Source organism: Lutjanus erythropterus, chromosome 10 (genome assembly GCF_056507025.1).
Source record: "Lutjanus erythropterus isolate fLutEry1 chromosome 10, fLutEry1.hap2, whole genome shotgun sequence".
Lineage (NCBI taxonomy): Eukaryota > Metazoa > Chordata > Actinopteri > Lutjaniformes > Lutjanidae > Lutjanus > Lutjanus erythropterus.
In genome coordinates this window covers 34,812,033-34,831,434 of record NC_139326.1, presented here as the reverse complement: position 1 = coordinate 34,831,434, position 19,402 = coordinate 34,812,033, and the positions used below count along the sequence as shown (strand labels likewise).

At 41.4% G+C, this 19,402-nt stretch overlaps 1 protein-coding gene across 1 annotated transcript in view; it reads left to right on the top strand.

Moving 5' to 3' along the window:
• Nucleotides 1-1,065: 1,065 nt before the first annotated feature.
• Nucleotides 1,066-19,402, top strand: part of LOC146320759 (breakpoint cluster region protein) — a 43,846-nt gene continuing 25,509 nt past the window's right edge. The window contains exon 1 of the mRNA XM_084729148.1: nucleotides 1,066-2,440. Coding sequence (XP_084585274.1) covers nucleotides 1,093-2,440 — 1,348 coding nt within the window. The 5' untranslated portion in view covers nucleotides 1,066-1,092. The remainder of the gene's footprint in view (nucleotides 2,441-19,402) is intronic.

Below are 19,402 nucleotides of genomic sequence, written 5' to 3'. Positions count from 1 at the left end.
TACTCGAAAAGCCGCATTTAACTGCGCAGAAACTGTTAGCAGTTACAATTTATTGAGGTGCATCCATCAGGTTGTACTTGAACGCATCCCTGTGTCGGTGTGAAGTTTTGGACCGTCAGGTGGCGACACTCTCATGAGGCACAGCGTCGAGTTGCAACACAATGAACTTTGGCAGGATTAACCGGAGTGCTCAGTGAATAACTGAAAGGACAAGTGAGTGTGTTGTGTCAGAAAGAGGCATAACTGGAGTTCAGGTTGGACAGGGGGAAATATTGAACCAGCCGGTCTCTTTTATAAAGACTAAAAAACCCGAGGCTGAGTTTGAGCCACCAACGAAAGGAGTTTCTTTGGAAAGTCGGGACCTCGTTTTTCTTCTTCCACCTGAGCTGCACAGCCTGCAGACAACACCTTCCTGCACAAAACCCTAACGCTCACCTCGCCGTGGGACGTTTTCTACCTTTCAGGTCTCAGTTTATCTCCATTATTAGACCATATTTCGCTCTCATAGCTACATTTCCTCGGGAGCATATGTTCTGACGTGTTTCCTCATCTCATAATCAGCTTTACCTGGGATCTCTGTTTTGGATCAGAAACGCCATTTTGACAAATCATCATTGTTTTTGTTTTGTTTGTTTGTTTTTTTTCCCATCTATTTGGAGTGTAAGCCTGAAAAATCACATCCATGTAGCCCCTCCTCTTTCTGCTGACACTGTAACGCTGACGGAGAGCCAAAACACCAGACAGCTGCGAGTCAGTCTGACACCAAGCACAGAGGAAGACAGAGGATCTCCAGAGAATACACGAGCACAAGAAGACAAGACCAAGTGCGAGAATAAGGATTAACTCACATTCTTGGACTGAGTCAAAAGGAGTGAGGAGGTTTTGCCTCTGAAGGATTTTATGCTTGTGTTTGTGAGTAAAGACTGAACACTAACAGGTTTTCTTCCCTGTAAAGTGGATCATTCCACTTTTCCTCTCTGTACTGTAGCACTATGGAAGCTTTCAGTTGTAAACAGCGGAGTGCAGTTCATGCTTTAGAGATGTATGTTTGTGTTGTTAGTTGATTGAATAGTTTATGTCAGAGTAGTAACAATGGTTGAACCAGTGGGGTTTGTGCAGGCGTGGAGAGCCCAGTTCCCTGAGTCTGATCCCCCATGCATGGACCTGAACTCAATGGGGGACATTGAACAGGAGCTGGACAAATGCAAGGCATCTATCAGGCACTTGGAAAAGGAAGTAAACAAGGAGCGATTTAGGATGATTTATCTGCAGACTCTTCTCGCAAAAGAGAGGAAGTCTTATGATGGGCAGCGATGGGGGTTTAAAAGGACGCCCCAGATGAATGATGGAGACCTGGACAGCCAGAGGTCCCACACAGATGAGGCACCAGTGGAGGAGCAGCAGCTGCGAGGGCCTGGAAAGACGGCCAGATGTAAACCACATCCTGAGGGAGAGGTGGATGGTGCATCCCCGGCAAAACAGAGGGGCGGGGTGTCACCCGTTCGCCAGGAGTCAGAGATTCCTGATTTCCCACTGGGCACAGGCTCAGTGGCGGCTCTGAGATCCAACTTTGAGCGCATCAGGAGAGTGAACTCTCACACAGCCGGAGATGGCAGAGGGTTGTCAGTGATGGGCGGCCAGGAGAAACCTTTCTATGTAAACATGGAGTACCATCATGAGCGAGGGCTGGTCAAAGTCAACGATAGGGAGGTCTCAGACAAGATCAGCACCTTAGGGTGTCAGGCCATGCAGATGGAGCGCAAGAGGTCCCTGCACTCCCTCCCAGGGAACCTGTCGGCCGCCACAGGTGACATCAACAAGGCTGTCCAGAGGGGCAGGTCCACTGATGGGAACTGTAGCTACAATGGGTCATATGATGATGTAGAGGCCAACCCACACTTCCTGAAGGACAGTGTGATCCGGTCCACTGGGGGGAAGTCCGAGCGGCAGCCAGCAGATTGCCAGCCGTACACCAGTGTGTATGTTGGCGGGATGATGGCTGACGGGGACACTCGAGTCATCCATATCAGGGACCACAGCATAGAAGAGGATGCGCACCTCACCTGGCCACGGCGCTCCTACTCTCCCGGCAGCTTCGATGATGTAGGAGGAGGCTACACGCCAGACTGCAGCTCCAACGAGAACCTGACATCCAGCGAGGAGGATTTCTCCTCGGGCCAGTCCAGCCATGTGTCTCCCAGCCCCACCACCTATCAGATGTACAGGGAGAAGAGCCGCTCACCGTCCCAGCACTCCCAGCACTCCTTTGACAGCAGCAGCCCACCCACACCCCTGTCCCAGAAGCGTCTGAAGCAGCAGGTGATGGTGTCTGAGGCCTCTATCATTGGGGTTCGTAAAACGGGCCAGATCTGGCCCAGTGATGGGGACTCCACGACGTCCAGCAGGACCTCTCATGACAACAGTCTTCAGGGAGATCTGGGTAGGTCCTCTAATAAGGCTGGGTGATATGGCTTATAAATAATATACCAATATTTTTAGGCTATTCTAAAATATACTATATATATCAATATATGCATTTTGTCTAAAATAGCACACTGTAAATCCACAAATAGTGCAGCATATGATGATATTATAGAATTCTTATATAAATTGCCTTTGATTAAAGTAGTGGTTCTCGAACCTGGAGGTTGGGACATCCAAGGGGGTCATGGGATAATTTCTGGGGGTTGCTAGGTGATTATGAGATTGTTATAGAAGTAACAAAAGTGGAAACAAAAGAAACGTAACAGCCACCTCACTGATTGTTAAAACCATAAATGGCCACAAAAATGAGAATAACCATGAACTAGCATGTTCTGAACAGACACATGCACTAACAAAAACTAACATTTGCATTTTGTAATAAAAAATAGCAAACTTAAAGTAATCAGTCCAGCATGCATGATGGGAAATCAGGGCCATATTTAAGTTTTTTCATTACATTGTCTTAGAATAGATGTTATTGAATGTGTTTGAGAGGGTTCTGATTAGACACACAGATCAAAAACTATTTTTCATTTTGGCGCTTTTGTGACACAGTATTGCGCTTGACCAAGCAGCTGTAGCCAGTTATGCTAGCTTCACGTTAGCAGCAACTTTGAAACACAACAGAGCCCCGATCTCAGTCAGGATGGATTGTTTTGTGGGGGAGTCATGAACACCAATGTGATTATTTTCGTGACTTGAAAAGACTGACAGTCACTGTATTAAACTCTCCAACAATAGGGTTAGGCTATATGGAATACTGAAATTGAATAAACTGAATATCATAATATTTTCAACCAAATACCTTTATATTGGTATTGCCACAGTATTGTAGGGATGACTATTGGTGCTTTCATAAAATATTAATTGCTTGATAAATAACCATCAGTAATTTGGATATAATGATTAAGTGGATAGCTTCTGAAAACCACATAACTTTGTTGTAATGCAGCCTTTAAAACCAGGAAAGGACAACACTTCTGCCATATCACAATATAACAATATCAAAAATCCTAGACATACCATACTATTAATATAATGCCAGTATACTGTATTTTCCGGCCCTACCTCAAGACACACTACACAGCACAGATGTTCCTGAAGGCTTTCATTTTTGGGATCAAAAACAGAAAATTATTCTAATGGGTAGAGATCAAGCAGTAAAAGGCACATTAAAGGCACTCTCTAATCACTGTCTGAAAGATATCCGTGTGTGCTTGCCCTGGCTGGCCTTCATCCAGAAGTCACTGATGAGTAAAATGCACTTGCAATCTTTTTAATGAAGTCATATTTTTTGACCCCATTCACCAAATCCATCTTAAAATGTTTTTTGGAGTTAGGATTATAGTGTTAAGTGCATCACTATATTTTTAACACATTTCGTGTTGTGTTTTTGTCATCTTCGTGGGTTTCAGATGGTTCACTTCAGTGGATCTGAGCTATTATGATCGAAGTGGCCTACAAAAAAAAGAGGCCAGGTTTGATAGAATCCCTCTTCTCGTCCTGTTAATGAGAGTTTTATTTTATCTCTGCGCAGCCTTTATCCATATTGAGTGTGTCAGGACTGTTAACCCATTCCAGTTAAGCATGATTAGCCTTTCCACAAGAGAGATGAAACAGGTTTTCATCCTGAGAATAGTCAGGTAAATAGTGAATCTGCCATGAAGGGGTTGTGACTGGGGAGATGGACTTTACATACACTGATTCTTAACAATCACGCAGTGGTTTTGCGGTTCTTTCAGGAGTGTTTTCGTCCCTCTTTGTAAGCAGGCCTGCCCTCTCTTTTTTCGCCCCCTTCTGCTCTTTGCCCGCTGAGTGCTGCAGCACTCTCCCATAGATGCTCTGACTGAGACAGTGGCTGCCCCGAGGCTTCCCAGTCGCTCGGCCCCGTCCACCCTGAGTGTTTTCGTGTCAGCACACATCAGTGTTGTTGTCCTTGGTGCCGAGTAATTAACTTAAAGGGGTTTGTCTAGCGTGATAAATTTAGGGAGGCTCTTTGTTACGGGAGGCGGGTAGGGAAAAAGCCCTGACAACTCACTCAAAAAAGAGGATCGAGGGGCTTAAAGTGTGTCATGTGGCTTCCAATCAAAGCACTTGCCATCAGTGTTTCCTGTTGTTATGTGTGAACACAATAGGAGAATCACTCATTGAGCACGAGTATTGACATGTTAACAATATAACAATGTTAAGTGGGATAAGGAGAGTGGTCTGGGTAACTTGGTAATGCCAAGGACAGAAGGAGAGGCGGGAGAGAGTGTTCCTCTACCAGAACGTTTGTCAAAGTGCATGACACACGAGGACACATGTATATTGTTGCTGGTCGAGGCCAAAGAGGGATTGGGATGCAGAGCAAGTATTAGGATTGGGGCTGGAAAATTGTTTGCCTCTACCCTCTCAAAAAAGTGTTATCCACTGTGGGTCAGATTAAGCAGATGAGCAGAATAGTGTGTTGTTATATAAGGTGATCCTGTCCAAAGCTCTTTGACACAAAGCATGTTGCGAACAAGCAGATAGCCTGTGATATAATCAGCATGAAGTGTAAGCTAGCACGCTGCTCCGATGACTAAAATGTCCAAATCCATTCAACCGGGGTCATTCCGCTGTGCCATTTGTCATGTGCTGTTTTTTGTTCTTCTTTTTATGGTTGAGTAAAACAGTTAACAGCTAAAACACAGAAAGCTTTTCCAAAGAATGAATACAGGAACTAATGCAGAATGAGGAAAACATGTTTTCACCTGAATGATTTTAAAGCAACACTCCAATTACTTAATATTGCACTTCGACAAAGTTGCTGGACTTGCAGTAGACAGATCAGAAACAGAATGCAGAGGCCGAGATATCCTAAGTTTTAGTCCAAAAGCACTGAATTCAACATTTTCCATAATGCAGCCAATATCTGTCCTCTTTGTCTGGTGAATACTTGGGCTTTCTCAAGCTCCGTGCCCTCAGTTTGAAGCGCAGGCTCATGATCTGATAAGTGTGTGGTTTACAACCCTGATAACATCACTATGACACCATCAGGGGTGATATGCTGCGTTCAAATGGAACTTATGAGCTTGTGGTTATGACACGGTAAGCCATGTGTGTGATATGCTTGGTGTTCAAATGTTTAAGAGAGAGGGCACCACTGTTAGGCAACATGGACGCCAAAACTGTCAGCGTCTAAAAGCCACCGATGCTAACCATTTAGCAAGCCAAAGAGCAGGTAACATAATGCAGAAAAGTCATAATGAAAAGATGAGGCCATTAGGAATATCAACCTTTTCCTCAGATATAAAATTAATAAGACAACTAAAATCACAATGTGTTAACCTCTCGTCAACTGAAAAAAAACTTCCATGGCCTCCGCCATTTCTGAAAACATTAGCAAACATGTCACAACTCATGAACTCGGAGCGTAGCAAAAGTTTCCACTTCAGAGGCCCATAAGAGTTGGCCATTTATATAGACTCTTCTCGTGGGTCTTCTCAAGGTCTTAACACCCAAGGTAGGACCAAGTCATTGTTGTGCTAGTCACAAGTAAGTCGCAAGTCTTTGCACTCAAGTCCTAAGTCAAGACAGGCAAGTCCTGAGTCAGGTCCTAAGTCCTAAACTTTGAGTTTCAAGCCCTAAACAAGTCATAATGTAACAGTGAGTTTTCAGCCTCATTGATTTACAGTTATTTTGCTGTTAAGCTAACATTAGCTAAGCATTACTTTGCTAACTATGTTAAAATTTGTTTTTACTTTACTTTACTTTTTTTCCCCAAATGTTTAACAAACCTAGTTGTTGTTGCATCTCCAACTGTAATCTTTGACCCGCATGTTTTGCAAACTGCATTTCTTTTTTTTGTTGGCCACCTTGTAGTGTTTGTAGGTTAGCAAAATTATCTTTGGTATCGTTTGTTTCCAACTGTGGCTCAATAACAAAACATTAGTTCATCATGGTTCTCTCCTGCAACTTGGCTGGATACAGTCAGATTAGTTCAGACACAGTGAATCTGGGGATATTGGGAATTTATGTGTCAACTTGCAGGGAATGAATAGCCATCATTAGTTGACTCAGGAAATTAAGGTGAATGAATTGATTTATTGCAAACTTTTTAAATAAAATACTTTTTAATCTTTGGGTTTGAAGGAAAGTATCAGTTATTTTCAAGTCAAAAGGTCGAGTCTTTTTTGAATTTGTGAAGTCAAATTTTTGACTTCAGTCTGAATCATGTGACTTGAGTCCACACCTCTGGTCAACACAAGCCCAACTGAAGGCAGCAGTTCTCTCAGACTTGACAGATTTCCTCAAGAGCCACAGAAGACATTACATATGTGGCCAAAAATAGTAAACTCAGGCTCCACTTATTAGTTTTTTTTTTTGTTTTTGTTTTTTTAAGTTTCAACTCCATCTGTAGAAATTTTGGTTGACATCATAGTGGAAGCTCTTGAAAAAGCTAATAACTGGATTATGAGTGCATGTTTGTTTATTTCTGTGGTGAAGAATGAACTATCACACTCATTACACAGCTGCTTTCACAGGCTGAGTAGCCCATCCCGTGACCAGTAACCTGACCTTTCAAGTGTAAAATCTGTGGATTTCCCCTGGCCGGACACCTTGTGTTGAAAGCCACCACGCTGCAGAGCCTGAGGTGCAGCCTTTGTCCAGAGGAGACTTGTTGCTGACATAATGGCACAGCTGCCTCGTGGACCTTGCTTTGTGGATTAGCAGCAGTCTGGATTTGTTTCTGATGTTGTAATAACATTACTGTGCACGTTGCTGGATTAGGCCTCGGGCTGGGAGCCGGTTTGAGGCAAGTTTTTGCAATAAACTTCTCTTTGTTGTGGTTAGTGACTTTCAGGGAGCAGTTGGAAAGTTTTTTTCTGATGTATTTATCATAAAGCAATGTGGCGGCATTCCCTCACATCTTTTAAATCGGCCCAATAAAGCTAACTTAATTTGTGCTACACTTAGCTGAGCATTGTGTAGCTGTGGGCTGTACAGTCAGTGGTTACAGCTAAATTAGGATTTCTGGACTGTTAGATTTGGTGTGTATGTTTATGTTCTGCACCCTGTCATGGAATATGTGAACGCTGCAGCAGACAGAGAATTGACGTGGTCCCTGCTGCCGTTGTGTGAGTGTTTTAGTGTCTGGCATGGTGGCAGTTTGTCTCTGCCTGGGAAAAATGACTGACTTACCGTTAAAAGGACCTACTCTCTGACACAAACAAACGTGCGCTTGTCCTGACGCTACCCAGCCATATCGCTGTGTGAAATGGCCAGTCTAAAATCGACACATCTCAAGGGACTTCTTTTCTATGAATAGAAGAATAAGTGTTGTCTCCTGGTTTCTGGTTATCTAGGCCATTTGTCAAGCCTAGCTGTGAAGTGCTGCTGATTAGCTGTGGGCCTTTAAGGAGGCCAACTCTCTGATGGGTCTATTTTGCCATAATTAATTATCATCATGACACTGACATTCCTGTGGCCACAGCTTTCTGCTGTGGCTGAGGAGGTCTGAGTGTGGAGACTGTCTCATGGTTAATGTATTACAGTCAGAGGGTAAAGAAGAAGAGGTCGGCCAAGAGGGAAATAATAAATCTTACCATAATTAGAGACTGACTGGTACTGGATATTTGGGGCCAATACCAATATTAGAGAGTAAAAAAATCCATCATCAATATATTAGCTGATGTTCTTTATAGAGCATATAATATATAACATATAAAATATATGAAAAAATGCTTTTTTTTGCAATGATCCCTCAAAAGTGAGGGACACACACAATAAATATATGTAATGGAGGATATTTTACAGTTTAACAGTCAACATTAAGGTCCAATATTATATCAGGGCACTGAAAGAATAAACATTAAAAATAACAATAAATAAAAAAACAAATAACAAATAAAAACAATGAATTAAATATTATGTTCTGTTATAAAAAGTTTTTGTATGGGTGCATACAAAACGAAAATTAACGAAAAAGAATAATCAACTCATGATACCGTGCACAAACTCATAATCAAATCAAAATGTCCTGTCCATATCCATGTAACCTACTTATTCCTTCATCGACATGATCACATAAAAACCTAAATAATATCATAAACAATGACAAACACCAATTTTTAAACCATCACACACATACACAATATACCTCTACATTCATCCATGGCTCCTACAGTAAATTTCAACAAGATTTTAGTTTTTACTGCAAATGTACATCAGTTTCAAATATCAGCTATCACTCTCCTTGATAACTAAGTATCAGTATCACTGCTGAAAAACCTTATTGGTCAGTCCGTATTATAATCCATCTGCAAAAATCAGGAGATTCTTTTCTGACGTGAGCGTGCCCCGAGCCTCAAGATATGGCACAGTGTCTGTAGGTAGACAGGTCTGTCTGGGATGGCCACTGTGACATTAATAGAAAGTGTCTGTCTGAAAGGTGATGAAGTCTGTCTGGATGTCTTGGCCTCAGCACAGAGGTTGGTACTACTTGCTGCCTCAGCAGGAGTCACACCGGTGCAGGTTCACACTCCCGGTTAATTGCAGACTCATGAATATTTGAGGTCCCCGAAGGAAGCCCAGACAAGCCTATCATTGTACCTGGATATCAACATCTGAGGTTTAGTGGTCAAGGAAGCTAAAGAATTCAGCCTCACCCTTTCCTAGAGTAAATGTCGGCCTACAGGAGGAAGTGCTGGCAGCCCTCGAGGGCGGCCGAGTTTGCCTTTGCGTGTGTGTATGTGTGTGTAAGTAAGACACCTGTTCTTCTGTGCAGTGTACTGGGTAAAGTGGTCAGAAGCTGGCAGCCCATCAGTACACCAGGCCAGGCATCGCCAGCTGCTCTCGCAGTAAAAGCCATGAATAGTCTTTTTGTTCCTCCCTATCAAAACTGAACAAAAACACTTGTTTAGAAAGTATGCAAGACCGATCACACTACAGCGTCCTATCAGCCCCTCTATTCACATCCTAACATACACGTTTCCATAGATAAACTTTAATAGAAAAAGAATCTTTGGCATGTTTATGAGCCTGAGGGCCTCCCCCGGCTCAGTGATCCTCCCTCGTGCTCGGCCTCAGCCCCTCCGGTCCTGCAGTCTCAGCTCCCCTCCCTGGTCCCACTCAAAGGGCTCTCTGTGCTGCTGGCTGGCAGGCCAAGTGTTTATGGAATGTCTCAGCTGCTTGTGGGGTGTGGGGGGAAACGGCTAATGAAATGTTAAGTGTTGTATGAGTTCACCTCTCTCGCTACAGGCCGACCCGTGGAGCTTGTTGTGTCACCGGTCCGAGTTTGTTTTAGACAAAATGTTCTCTCGCAAAGTGAGCCAGGGAAGTGTGAGTGTATGAGGAAAGTAAATGCTTAAACAACAGGTGAATCTGAACTCTAAATTCCTGTATTTGCCTGTATTCAACCATTTAAAGGGATGGTTTGGATTATTTGAAGAAGGGCTGTGTGAGGTATGGAAGCAGAAGTAATGTACTGCTGTGGTCGGGGTCAACAGCAAAACATATTTTAGCCACTTCAATTTTAGATTAAGTGTACACTATATTTAGAATATTTTCATGGTTTTACCTCGCCATGAGACTTTCCAAAGCAACCATTTGCATTAGCAAAAACAATCATTTTACCTCAAAGAACACTAGAGTTTCTGGTCTACTGCTGCGTCTATCTATTTGTTTCCTTATCATTGTGTGACTTTCTGTGTTCTGCAAGGTAAAATTGCTGATTTTGTCAATCGAGTCTACTTGAGCGAGATAGACTGATATTAAACTTATATAACAGCACCTTCCTGTCAGAAAAAGCTCTCTGATAACAAGGTAAAGCTGTGAAAACATGCTAAATATAGCATACACCACACTGATAATGATTTTTTTCAGGTGGTATCACACACCGGTACTCCTGCTCCTTCTTAGGTTGGAGTGATGTGTTAAAAATTGCCAACTGACAATTGTCAGCCAATCCATCAGAGATTGGCAATATCTTCTTCCCCGCTTCCACCGCCTTCTGCCAGCAGCTGTCAGTCTGCACACCATTACATTAGCAAAATGAAATGACAAATATCGTCCCAGAACTTGGCTAAAAAAGAAGTGCTACTGCTGTGCTGATCACCATTTACTGTAGTTAATACACTGACTATCAATATAATTATATCATACAATCCCACTTCAAAAAATCTGAACTTTCCCCTTAAAGGGGGCAGTCCAGTGATTTAATATTCCATTATTCCTCCTATTATTACAGTTTCACAAAGTTAGGTTACTTCAGCAAGACAGATTAAATGAAAGAATAGTCCAAATTGAAGCAGCAGAGGCTCAGATATCCAGACTCTCAAATTACAGGTCAGACTCCAAAATCAGGGATACTAAATTTCCTTTAATGCAGCTCAGTCATGTTTCTAAATTAGAACCTCTTCCTGGTGAACTTGCATGTTTTTTGTTCGCACTCCACACCCTCAGTTTTCTGCTATAAACTTGTAGTCTCCGAGCCCAAACTGAGATTACCCTGATTATTTTCTCAGACTTGACAAAGCTTCTCCAGTGCCACAGTACACATCACACAGCCTGACAAAAAAGGTTAACTCAGATTCCATGCCTCCAATTTGTAACACATGGTTTATGTTATAAATTCATTGTGTCAAAGCCAAGATAACCCTGATGACATAATCAGGAGTTTTCTCCAAAAGCCATAGAAGTCATCAAGTTTTGTAATTTAGCAGAATAAAGCAAATAATTTCAGAATCTCTGATTATTTGATTCATTTTACACTGAGCTTACACATCATTAACTTTAACAAGTTCAATTTTGGTGAAATCAAGGTCAGCAGTCGAAAACTTCTGGCTTTCACCAACATGCTCAGTGCAAATATGTGCTGTAAAACCTGTGTTACTAGGCAGATTATGACCGAGCCAATCACATTAAGGCACATCAGGTGAGGTCTGTTCACTAATATTTAATTCTATTCAGACATGCAAATGAATATTTGATCGTACCTTGAGGTCACTGTGATTTCTCATGTGGCTGATTACATGTCATAAGTGTGTTCATCGCCTTGGACATTAAGTGATTGTCAGCAGTTATGTTTGTGTTCATTATAAAACTAACAAAAGGCTATGTGGCTAAAGACTGGTCAGGCTCCAGTATGAGTGATAGGATTTTAAAAACAAGCGAATCAGAATAATTCTCCACTAAAATAACTAAATAGGACTAAATAGCTACTGTAAGATGTTAGACATCCTTGTATTCTCTTCTCTGTCAATAAAACTTATCTGTACATAACTAATGTGTGCATGTGCGCTATTGTCTATGTTTATTTCAACAGACTGGAACAATTATTGGGCTTTGATTCTCTCTGTTACGCAGCACATTACAAGCGGTAGTCTGACCACCCTGAGCTATTTCAACACACGCTGATTAGTAGGTGTGCTGGGCTGGGCGGCCCAGTTCTGACCTACAGTGCTCAATGAGTGGCACTAATTTTAGGCTGCCCTACAACAGATCAGAGGCGAATGCTGGTGGGCCTCTCTGCCTCCTCCGGCCTTGTGGTTTAATGGGCTTCCCGATCCAGCAGCAGACACTTCAGATGGCCCAGGATGTGATGATGATGATGATGTGTTGGCTAACATTTTCCGCCAAAAGACACACGCCAGTGTCTGCATGTGCAATAACAAATGCCCCAGTTATAGTACAAGGTTAAAGGGGCACTCTGCCAATTTTACATGTTAAAGTCAATTTACTACACAGCCTGTGAAAACATTTGTTTAATGTCTACTCTGAGTAATTTTGGATTGGGTGGGGGTTGTGCATTTTTGCCATGCTATCAGTGTGGCTCCAGGGTTCGTATTATCAGTGTTTTGTTTGGTCAGATCATCTACCGCTTTGGTCCAGACTGAAATATCTCAACAACTATGGCATGGATTGTGTTGATTTTGTTCAGAAATTCATGATTTCCAGTGGATGAAGCCTACTGACTTTGGCAATCAGGTCAAATTTTTAATTTGTCTGGCACATCGGTTTATGACCAAATACTTGCAAATCAGATGACCTTCTCATCATCCTCAGCTGTGCTTATGTGTATTGCAAATTTACAAATTTTAGAAAGCTAACATGCTAAACTAAGATGGTGAGCGTGGTATACATACCATGTTTACTGTGCCCTTTAAAGAAATAGGCACTTATCAGCCAGGGAGGGACTGACAAAATATGTTCGCTTGAAATTCACCATGACGCTACCAGAAAGCATTGCATACCTGTTTATAGACAGTGAATAGGAAGCAAGGAATTTTTGGATCCTCTGGACAAGTACCTTCAGCCTCTATTGCACTGATTTTGACTGATTTTCTTTCTCGTAATCTGTCTCTTGCAAGTTATCATATGTTGCTGGAGCAGAGTTTTCTCTGAGTTTGTCCAACATATAACATTGTGGTGATCATGTTGTGATGACAGGATCTGAGTGCCATTGTGCAGATCAGTGACAGACAGAGAGAGAGAGAGCCCCTTCTCAGTAGTGTTTGGATTCAAGTAGACTCTTTGTAATCTGTGGACGATAATGTCACCTAAGAGTCATTGTGAAGTGCGTTACAGATAAATCTATCAAGATTTTTCCACTTGCCATGAGGTGAGGAAAATTACAAGGGCCTCAGGCCGGGTCACCACGTCCAGTGTCTGAACATCCATCACCCTTCAACTTGTTCCCCTCTGTTTGCTCCCTGCCTCCACTGTTTCCCCAGTGACCGCACAGTCCGGAGGAGAATCCATTTACTGGAGCCATAAAGTGGTGCTAAGCTTTTCACAACATCTCACATTGGCATCTTCTGTTGCCTTTCTCGAAAGGTGCAACTTTGCTCTCCAGATCTATACAGCCATTAGAGAGGTGACAGAAAGGCTGTCCTTCATTGTAGTTTTTTTTATACTCTCTAAATTATTGATACTTAAATCTAATTTCTGGGCTGGATCGTTCGGGAGCTTGTGATCTAAAATCTGTCCATCAGCTGACTGATCTTTGTGCAGATGGTCAATATGTTCACAGTGGGGAGTAATAAGTGGGTTCTGATTTCCTCTCTTTGTCAGATTACAAGCAGGAGTCTGCCCCCCTTGAGCTATTTAAACACACTGATTGTGATCAGTCGATGCGCCGTGCTGGGCAGCACTGGGCCTTTTCCCAGCGGTGGAATGGGGAATTATGGATGCTACTATTCTAGTTCCAACTCTTTCTGGGATGAATCGATAAACCTCTTTGCTCTTTGATTTGTATTTTTGGGAACTGCTGTCTGAACTCTTCCCATCAGCAGAATAGAACTGATATTTTATTTGTGGTCCCTTTGACCGATAAGTTAAACGGAGGTCCAGATAGGCTGAGTTGGATCCAAAGCCTGTTTCTCTGTTTGTAACTGCTCACTTTTGGTTGTTTCCAAAACCAATACACTCTTAGAAATAAAAGGGCTAACTAGAACCATAAAGGGTTCTTCGGCTTGTCCCCATAGGACCGTCCTTTGTTTCAGAGGGTTATACATAGAACCCAACATAAAGGGTTATACCTAGAACCATCTGTGAAAGGTTTCATCTGAAACCCTCAATGAACTATCAAGAACCTTTACACCTCCTAAGGGGGATAACAAGACCCAACACAGAACCCTTTTGTACTGTGGTACAAAGAATGCTTGACAAAAGAGGATTTCAACAATCTTCAGTCCAAGGGTTCTTTAGATGAAAATGGTTCTCAATGGAACCCATTGTCTTACAAAGAACCCTTGAAGCCTTTCTTCTTTAGAAGCAAATGGTTCTGGGTGGAACCTCAGCCCTTGAGGAAGAGCCCTTTTGGAACCATTATTTCTAAGAGCATAGTAAACTCATCTTTCAGCATATTTGAATGTCCTGCTGGGAAGTGGAAAGTATTTCATGTCCGTGCCACGTGATGTTGGCAGTGTCATTTGGAAACCAAACTGTGTTACCATAAAAACAGAAATATTCATCAGAGCGTCCCAGGGGAAAGTGCCTTCTTCTGTTAATACTGTGTGTTGGTGTGGTCTCGTGAAATGAAACCACACGATTATTTCTGTGATAGTGAATCTCTGATGCTGTGACAGCGTCTCAGCCGCACATCTGTCACTCCCTCTCTGCCTGTTTATCGTAGTTCATCTCTATGGATTAGGATTAGGGCTTTGGATGTGTCTTTGCTTTGTCATCAATAGGACATCCAACATGTCTCCTGCACCATACTGTTGTGTTTGTCTTCTGAACATCATGGCTCTTGTTTGCATGCTGGAGGAAGGAAAAGTGTTTCATGATGACTGATTATTCTCCAGAAGCGGACTGGAGAGTGAGGAACCAGTTGTTTGGCCGAGTCCTTATATATCCTTGAGGTCTATTTTTAGTCGGTGTGTTCAGTGCGGTAGTGTGGGAAAGCAAAGGCACCATTTTTTGTGTATTAAAAGGTGGTTCAAACAAAAATCTTGCTTTTTTTTGATGATTTGCAGTAATCTGACATCCACAAGACCACGGCTCGTGCAAACACGGTCAAATGAAATTCTTGAAAAACACAGAATTACAGAGTTCGGAGACAGTCCAAATCAAAATCAGCTTCTCTCTGATCCACAGCTCACAACCACAGCTGCTGGGCTCAGCAATCTTATGTAATGTCATTAGAATGTATTTATTACAGCTCTATTGCACAGTTGAAACCATTTTAAGCTGCTGCAAGCTGGGTGGGTACGGGACAGGGAGGACGACAAACTGTAAAACTGCCAGGATTGCTTTGCCACCCTCCATCTTACTGTGTGGTATTTGTGTTACAGACTGTATTCAGTTACTGCAGATTGGAAACAAGAAAATAACAGTTTCTTTACTGTCATCTCTGATGTCTCACTCTTCTGACAGAATAAGGGATCTAACTGAGGACAGACTATATAATGGAGCGAGACACATCAGCAGGGATAAGAATATTGGCAGAATCTAGCTTATCAAAATGTACTGAACTTCTGTATCAGTGTATATGTTGATCAGCAAGTACAGATGCAGTACAGATGTTCCAATTATATGATTAAAAAAGAAATTCTGATTGAAATTCAATCTGTTTACAAAGCTGTAGCTTTATTACTGAGGTCATGTCCTCACTAATATCTAAAGGGATTTAATGACATGAGCGGGAGTTTACACTCTGTGACTACCAGCATGTGACACATGTTGGGTTTTTAAGGCTCATATCTGTTTGTTTTAGACAGTAGATCTTCAAATTTGACTGTTCTAAGGAAAAAAAGGACTTTTAATTATTCCCCACTAGAAGATGTTGGGAGATCAGATTTACAGAAAATGTAATTTAACAGTTCAGTTCATACCAAAAAATTTTTTCTGTGTGTGATTTTTTTTTAATACTCCAGAAATTTTTGCTCTCTAACATGCTGGATGTGGCCCTCTTATGTTGGCATAAATAATGGTTAAAAGTAATGTTGTTCTGATACCAAAAGCAGTATAAGAAATGCCTCCGATACAGCGTGAGTATGTGAGTCTAAGCACCAATCTGATATCACGTAATTTATTAGCACTAAAATGGGAACCTGCTACTTTCCAGCAGTGTCAAGTGTGCTAAATAAACTTGAACTGGAGCCAGGCAAGACAACAATAATAGCAACCAGACCACATAATACTAATACTACTGCTATTACTACTACTACTATTAATAATAATAGTTGTTAGTAAAAGCTTTGCCGTAGCTTGCATCTGATAGATGGAAACAAAACCAGTTCATCAAAGATTGATTAGCATATGTCAATGATGACAGGTCATTTTATCAAAATTACCACGCAAAATTTCATATTTGTTATAAGTATAGTGCAGATTTTAAAAGTATTTATGGGTGGAGTTGATATGATTGAGTCTAACTTTTCATACCTCAACTTTATTAAATATTTTGTTAGTATTTGTGATATTCTATTTAGTTATTATTTGACACAAATTCCCAGATGGGCACATATTTCAAAACTCCATCATTACCAAAGGCTAGGGATTGTTACTAAACAGGTTTCTTTTTGTTATGTGATGTTAAAAAAAAGAAGAGTAATATGGGTTGATGTCTGATCTTTTAAATTCTGAATAATGTATAATCGTACAAAAACTCATTCTAACAACTATGCACGACTTTTGCAGGTAGTTTGAGGTTTTAAAAGAGCTTTCTCTGCTTTGTTTTGTTTGTTCAGCCCTTTTTTTTCAGCTGTTTCACAATCAGGACAAACAAAGCATGTGAGAACAGGTTGCACAGAAACAAGTTTGTTGGAGAAAAAAAACAAGCAAAGAGAACTGGATGTGAAGGAATATAGAGTCAAATTTTGAGATAATTTATTTGAAACTAAAAATCTTTTTCCTTATATGCCTCTGTAAAGTCTTTAATTGCAAAGGGCATCTCAAAAATTAACAGGTATAAGAGTATTATCAGTCACAATGACCCTTAAAGGATTGTAAACAGAGGGGTTTTTGGTTGAACAACCAGTTGATTATAAATTTGCAGAATATTATGTCCTGACAGACATGAAACTTGATATAAATGTGAAATATTTTTGTAATAATAATATAATAGAATTAATTCCTGTAGATAAGCAAAAGTATACAGTGTGACAGACAATCAGTTTTCATACCACAGTATACCGTGATACTGGTATTGCTCTACAACCCTATTTGTAATGTCAACATGAAAGCCGTGACCATAGATGAATGTGGGAGTGGGATCTGTTTGTGAAAAGATGACCTTGTGCTGAGAGCCTGTTTCCGCTCTGAGGCAGATGAATTGCTGAATTTTCCGGACAGACCTGCCCGGACACTTCCTCAGTAGCGGTCCTTGTGATGTCCACTTTCTCGCCCTCGACCACAGCCAAAATGAGGCCCGTGTATTTAAAAGAAGGTTCCCGTAAAAGACACAAACGGCTCAGTGTTTCAGACTTTCGTACACATTTTTAAATCCCCCTCTTTACTTATTCTGGTTTGTAGTGTTTTTCCAGGCTCTGAATGTTTCTTTTTCCCCTGGAAGGAGATAGTTTTGTGGCTATGAGGCTGCTGCCTGAGAGAGGATGTGTTATTCATCCAGTGCTGGGGTTGATGTATAATCTCACTGGAACACAGAGTGGCCTTTCACATGGACTTCCCCTGCGCTCTGTAGCTGTTTGGCCTGCGGTAGTCTCTTCTTCCTCGAGCAGTCAATACAGCTCTCTGCCTCTCTGCTGGGCCGAGCGTGTTTGTTTGAGTCCTTTGTCACGGCCTCAGTGGATGTCATCCTGTCAGTCCTCCTGTCTTCCAGACCTCTCCAGGGTGACTCGGCTTTATCCTCCCCCAGTATCCGGAATCCTCTCTTTCCTGTTTTCAAACCGCGGTGAACCAGTTTTGCAGCCTCTTGTTAAAATACCCCTCGTTGCTAAACGTGTCGGCCTTATATTTTATCGCTGTTGTACGAGGTCGTCATTCTGCATCTGCCAGCCGCCACTTCCTTGACGACGATAATGATGATAATAATGATGATAAGTGTTGGTGAGTCAGGGGTGGCTGACAGTAATTACAGGATACAGAGCCTGTTGATCCTCATCTTCAGCGTGTCCTGAAAACTGAAATCACAGGGATGACAAGCACATATCTCAGACTTGTCACACTTCTTTCTGGCACATTCTCACCATCAGCACGCTGTAAAACCTGTGGGGTTCTAGTCTAAGAATTGTTTTTTTTTTTTTTCTCCCGATTTCCCTGAATTTCTGGAGGAACTGTTCTGTTCTGAACTCTTCCACCTCTTTGATTAGTGGACTCACAAAGTGAATATTATACCAGGTTACAGCAGCTCCTCTCAGATTCTCTCTGATCCTAAAAACACTCAGCTGTACAACAAGGCTGGCATGACCAGAGCACGTGTGGTGCCTCTGCAGTTTCCCAGGCTTATCCACTTGCCTGGCACGAGCCCTCTGTGGCTGGCACAGGCTGAGTGGTAGATTTGTGTAGGTCACAGGTTTATGAAGGTTAAAAGAGGATTTGATATAAAGACAAATGGCAGTAAAAGACGACACGCTGCTTAGTGTTTATGCAGTACTGACAATACTGATGTACCAGTCTCTGTTAGACCTGTATATCCTTTTTCAGTCTGAGAAACTTTTCCTTTCTGGACTTTTTCATTTTTAGGTTCACTGTACAGGGGATGGCCAAAACAATAACCACTACTTATATTATAATGCAAATTAGTCATGGATGAATTAACTAGAGGTGTGATTAGACCGATGCTTAAGCACTGAGTACTGATCTTTAATTATATAAATTATTAATATTGTAAATGCAAGTTAAACTTTTTGGTACTAAAGGGTTTTTTTCAGTTTTCTTCTGCTGAGGTCAGCAGAAGTCACAGTCAGCAGGATTGGTTGGTTGGGTGACAGTCACTGGACAATATATTGATGTCATATTGATATCGTGATAGGAGAATAGATATTGTCTTCTTTGGATGCAGTTATATCGTGATTTAACAAAAGTATAATTTTCTTAACTTAGCACACTAGCTGTTCTATTGTTTGCCTTTACCCACTTAGTTATTATATACTATTATTCATCAAAAATCTCATTGTGTTAATATTTCATTTTTATATTTTTAAGCACCGATTGTCATCCGTACAATATTATTGCAATATCAATAAATATCAATATTTAGGTATTTGGTCAAAAATATAATGATACTTCATTTTGTCCATATCGTACATAGTCCAGATCTAAAAAAAAAGGTTTGCCTTTGGGGGCATACAGTAATTTGCAGTTATAACAAGGTAATACATTTCAATATATCACAATAATCGCAAAAATGTTGTAAAATAGCAATAATATTGTATTGTGACTTTAGTATGGTATGGTATTATATTATGGTGCCCCTAAGATCAACATATCTGGAGACCATGGGCCAAAAATTGACTGTGGTACCACATTTACCCTCATTCTGTTTACT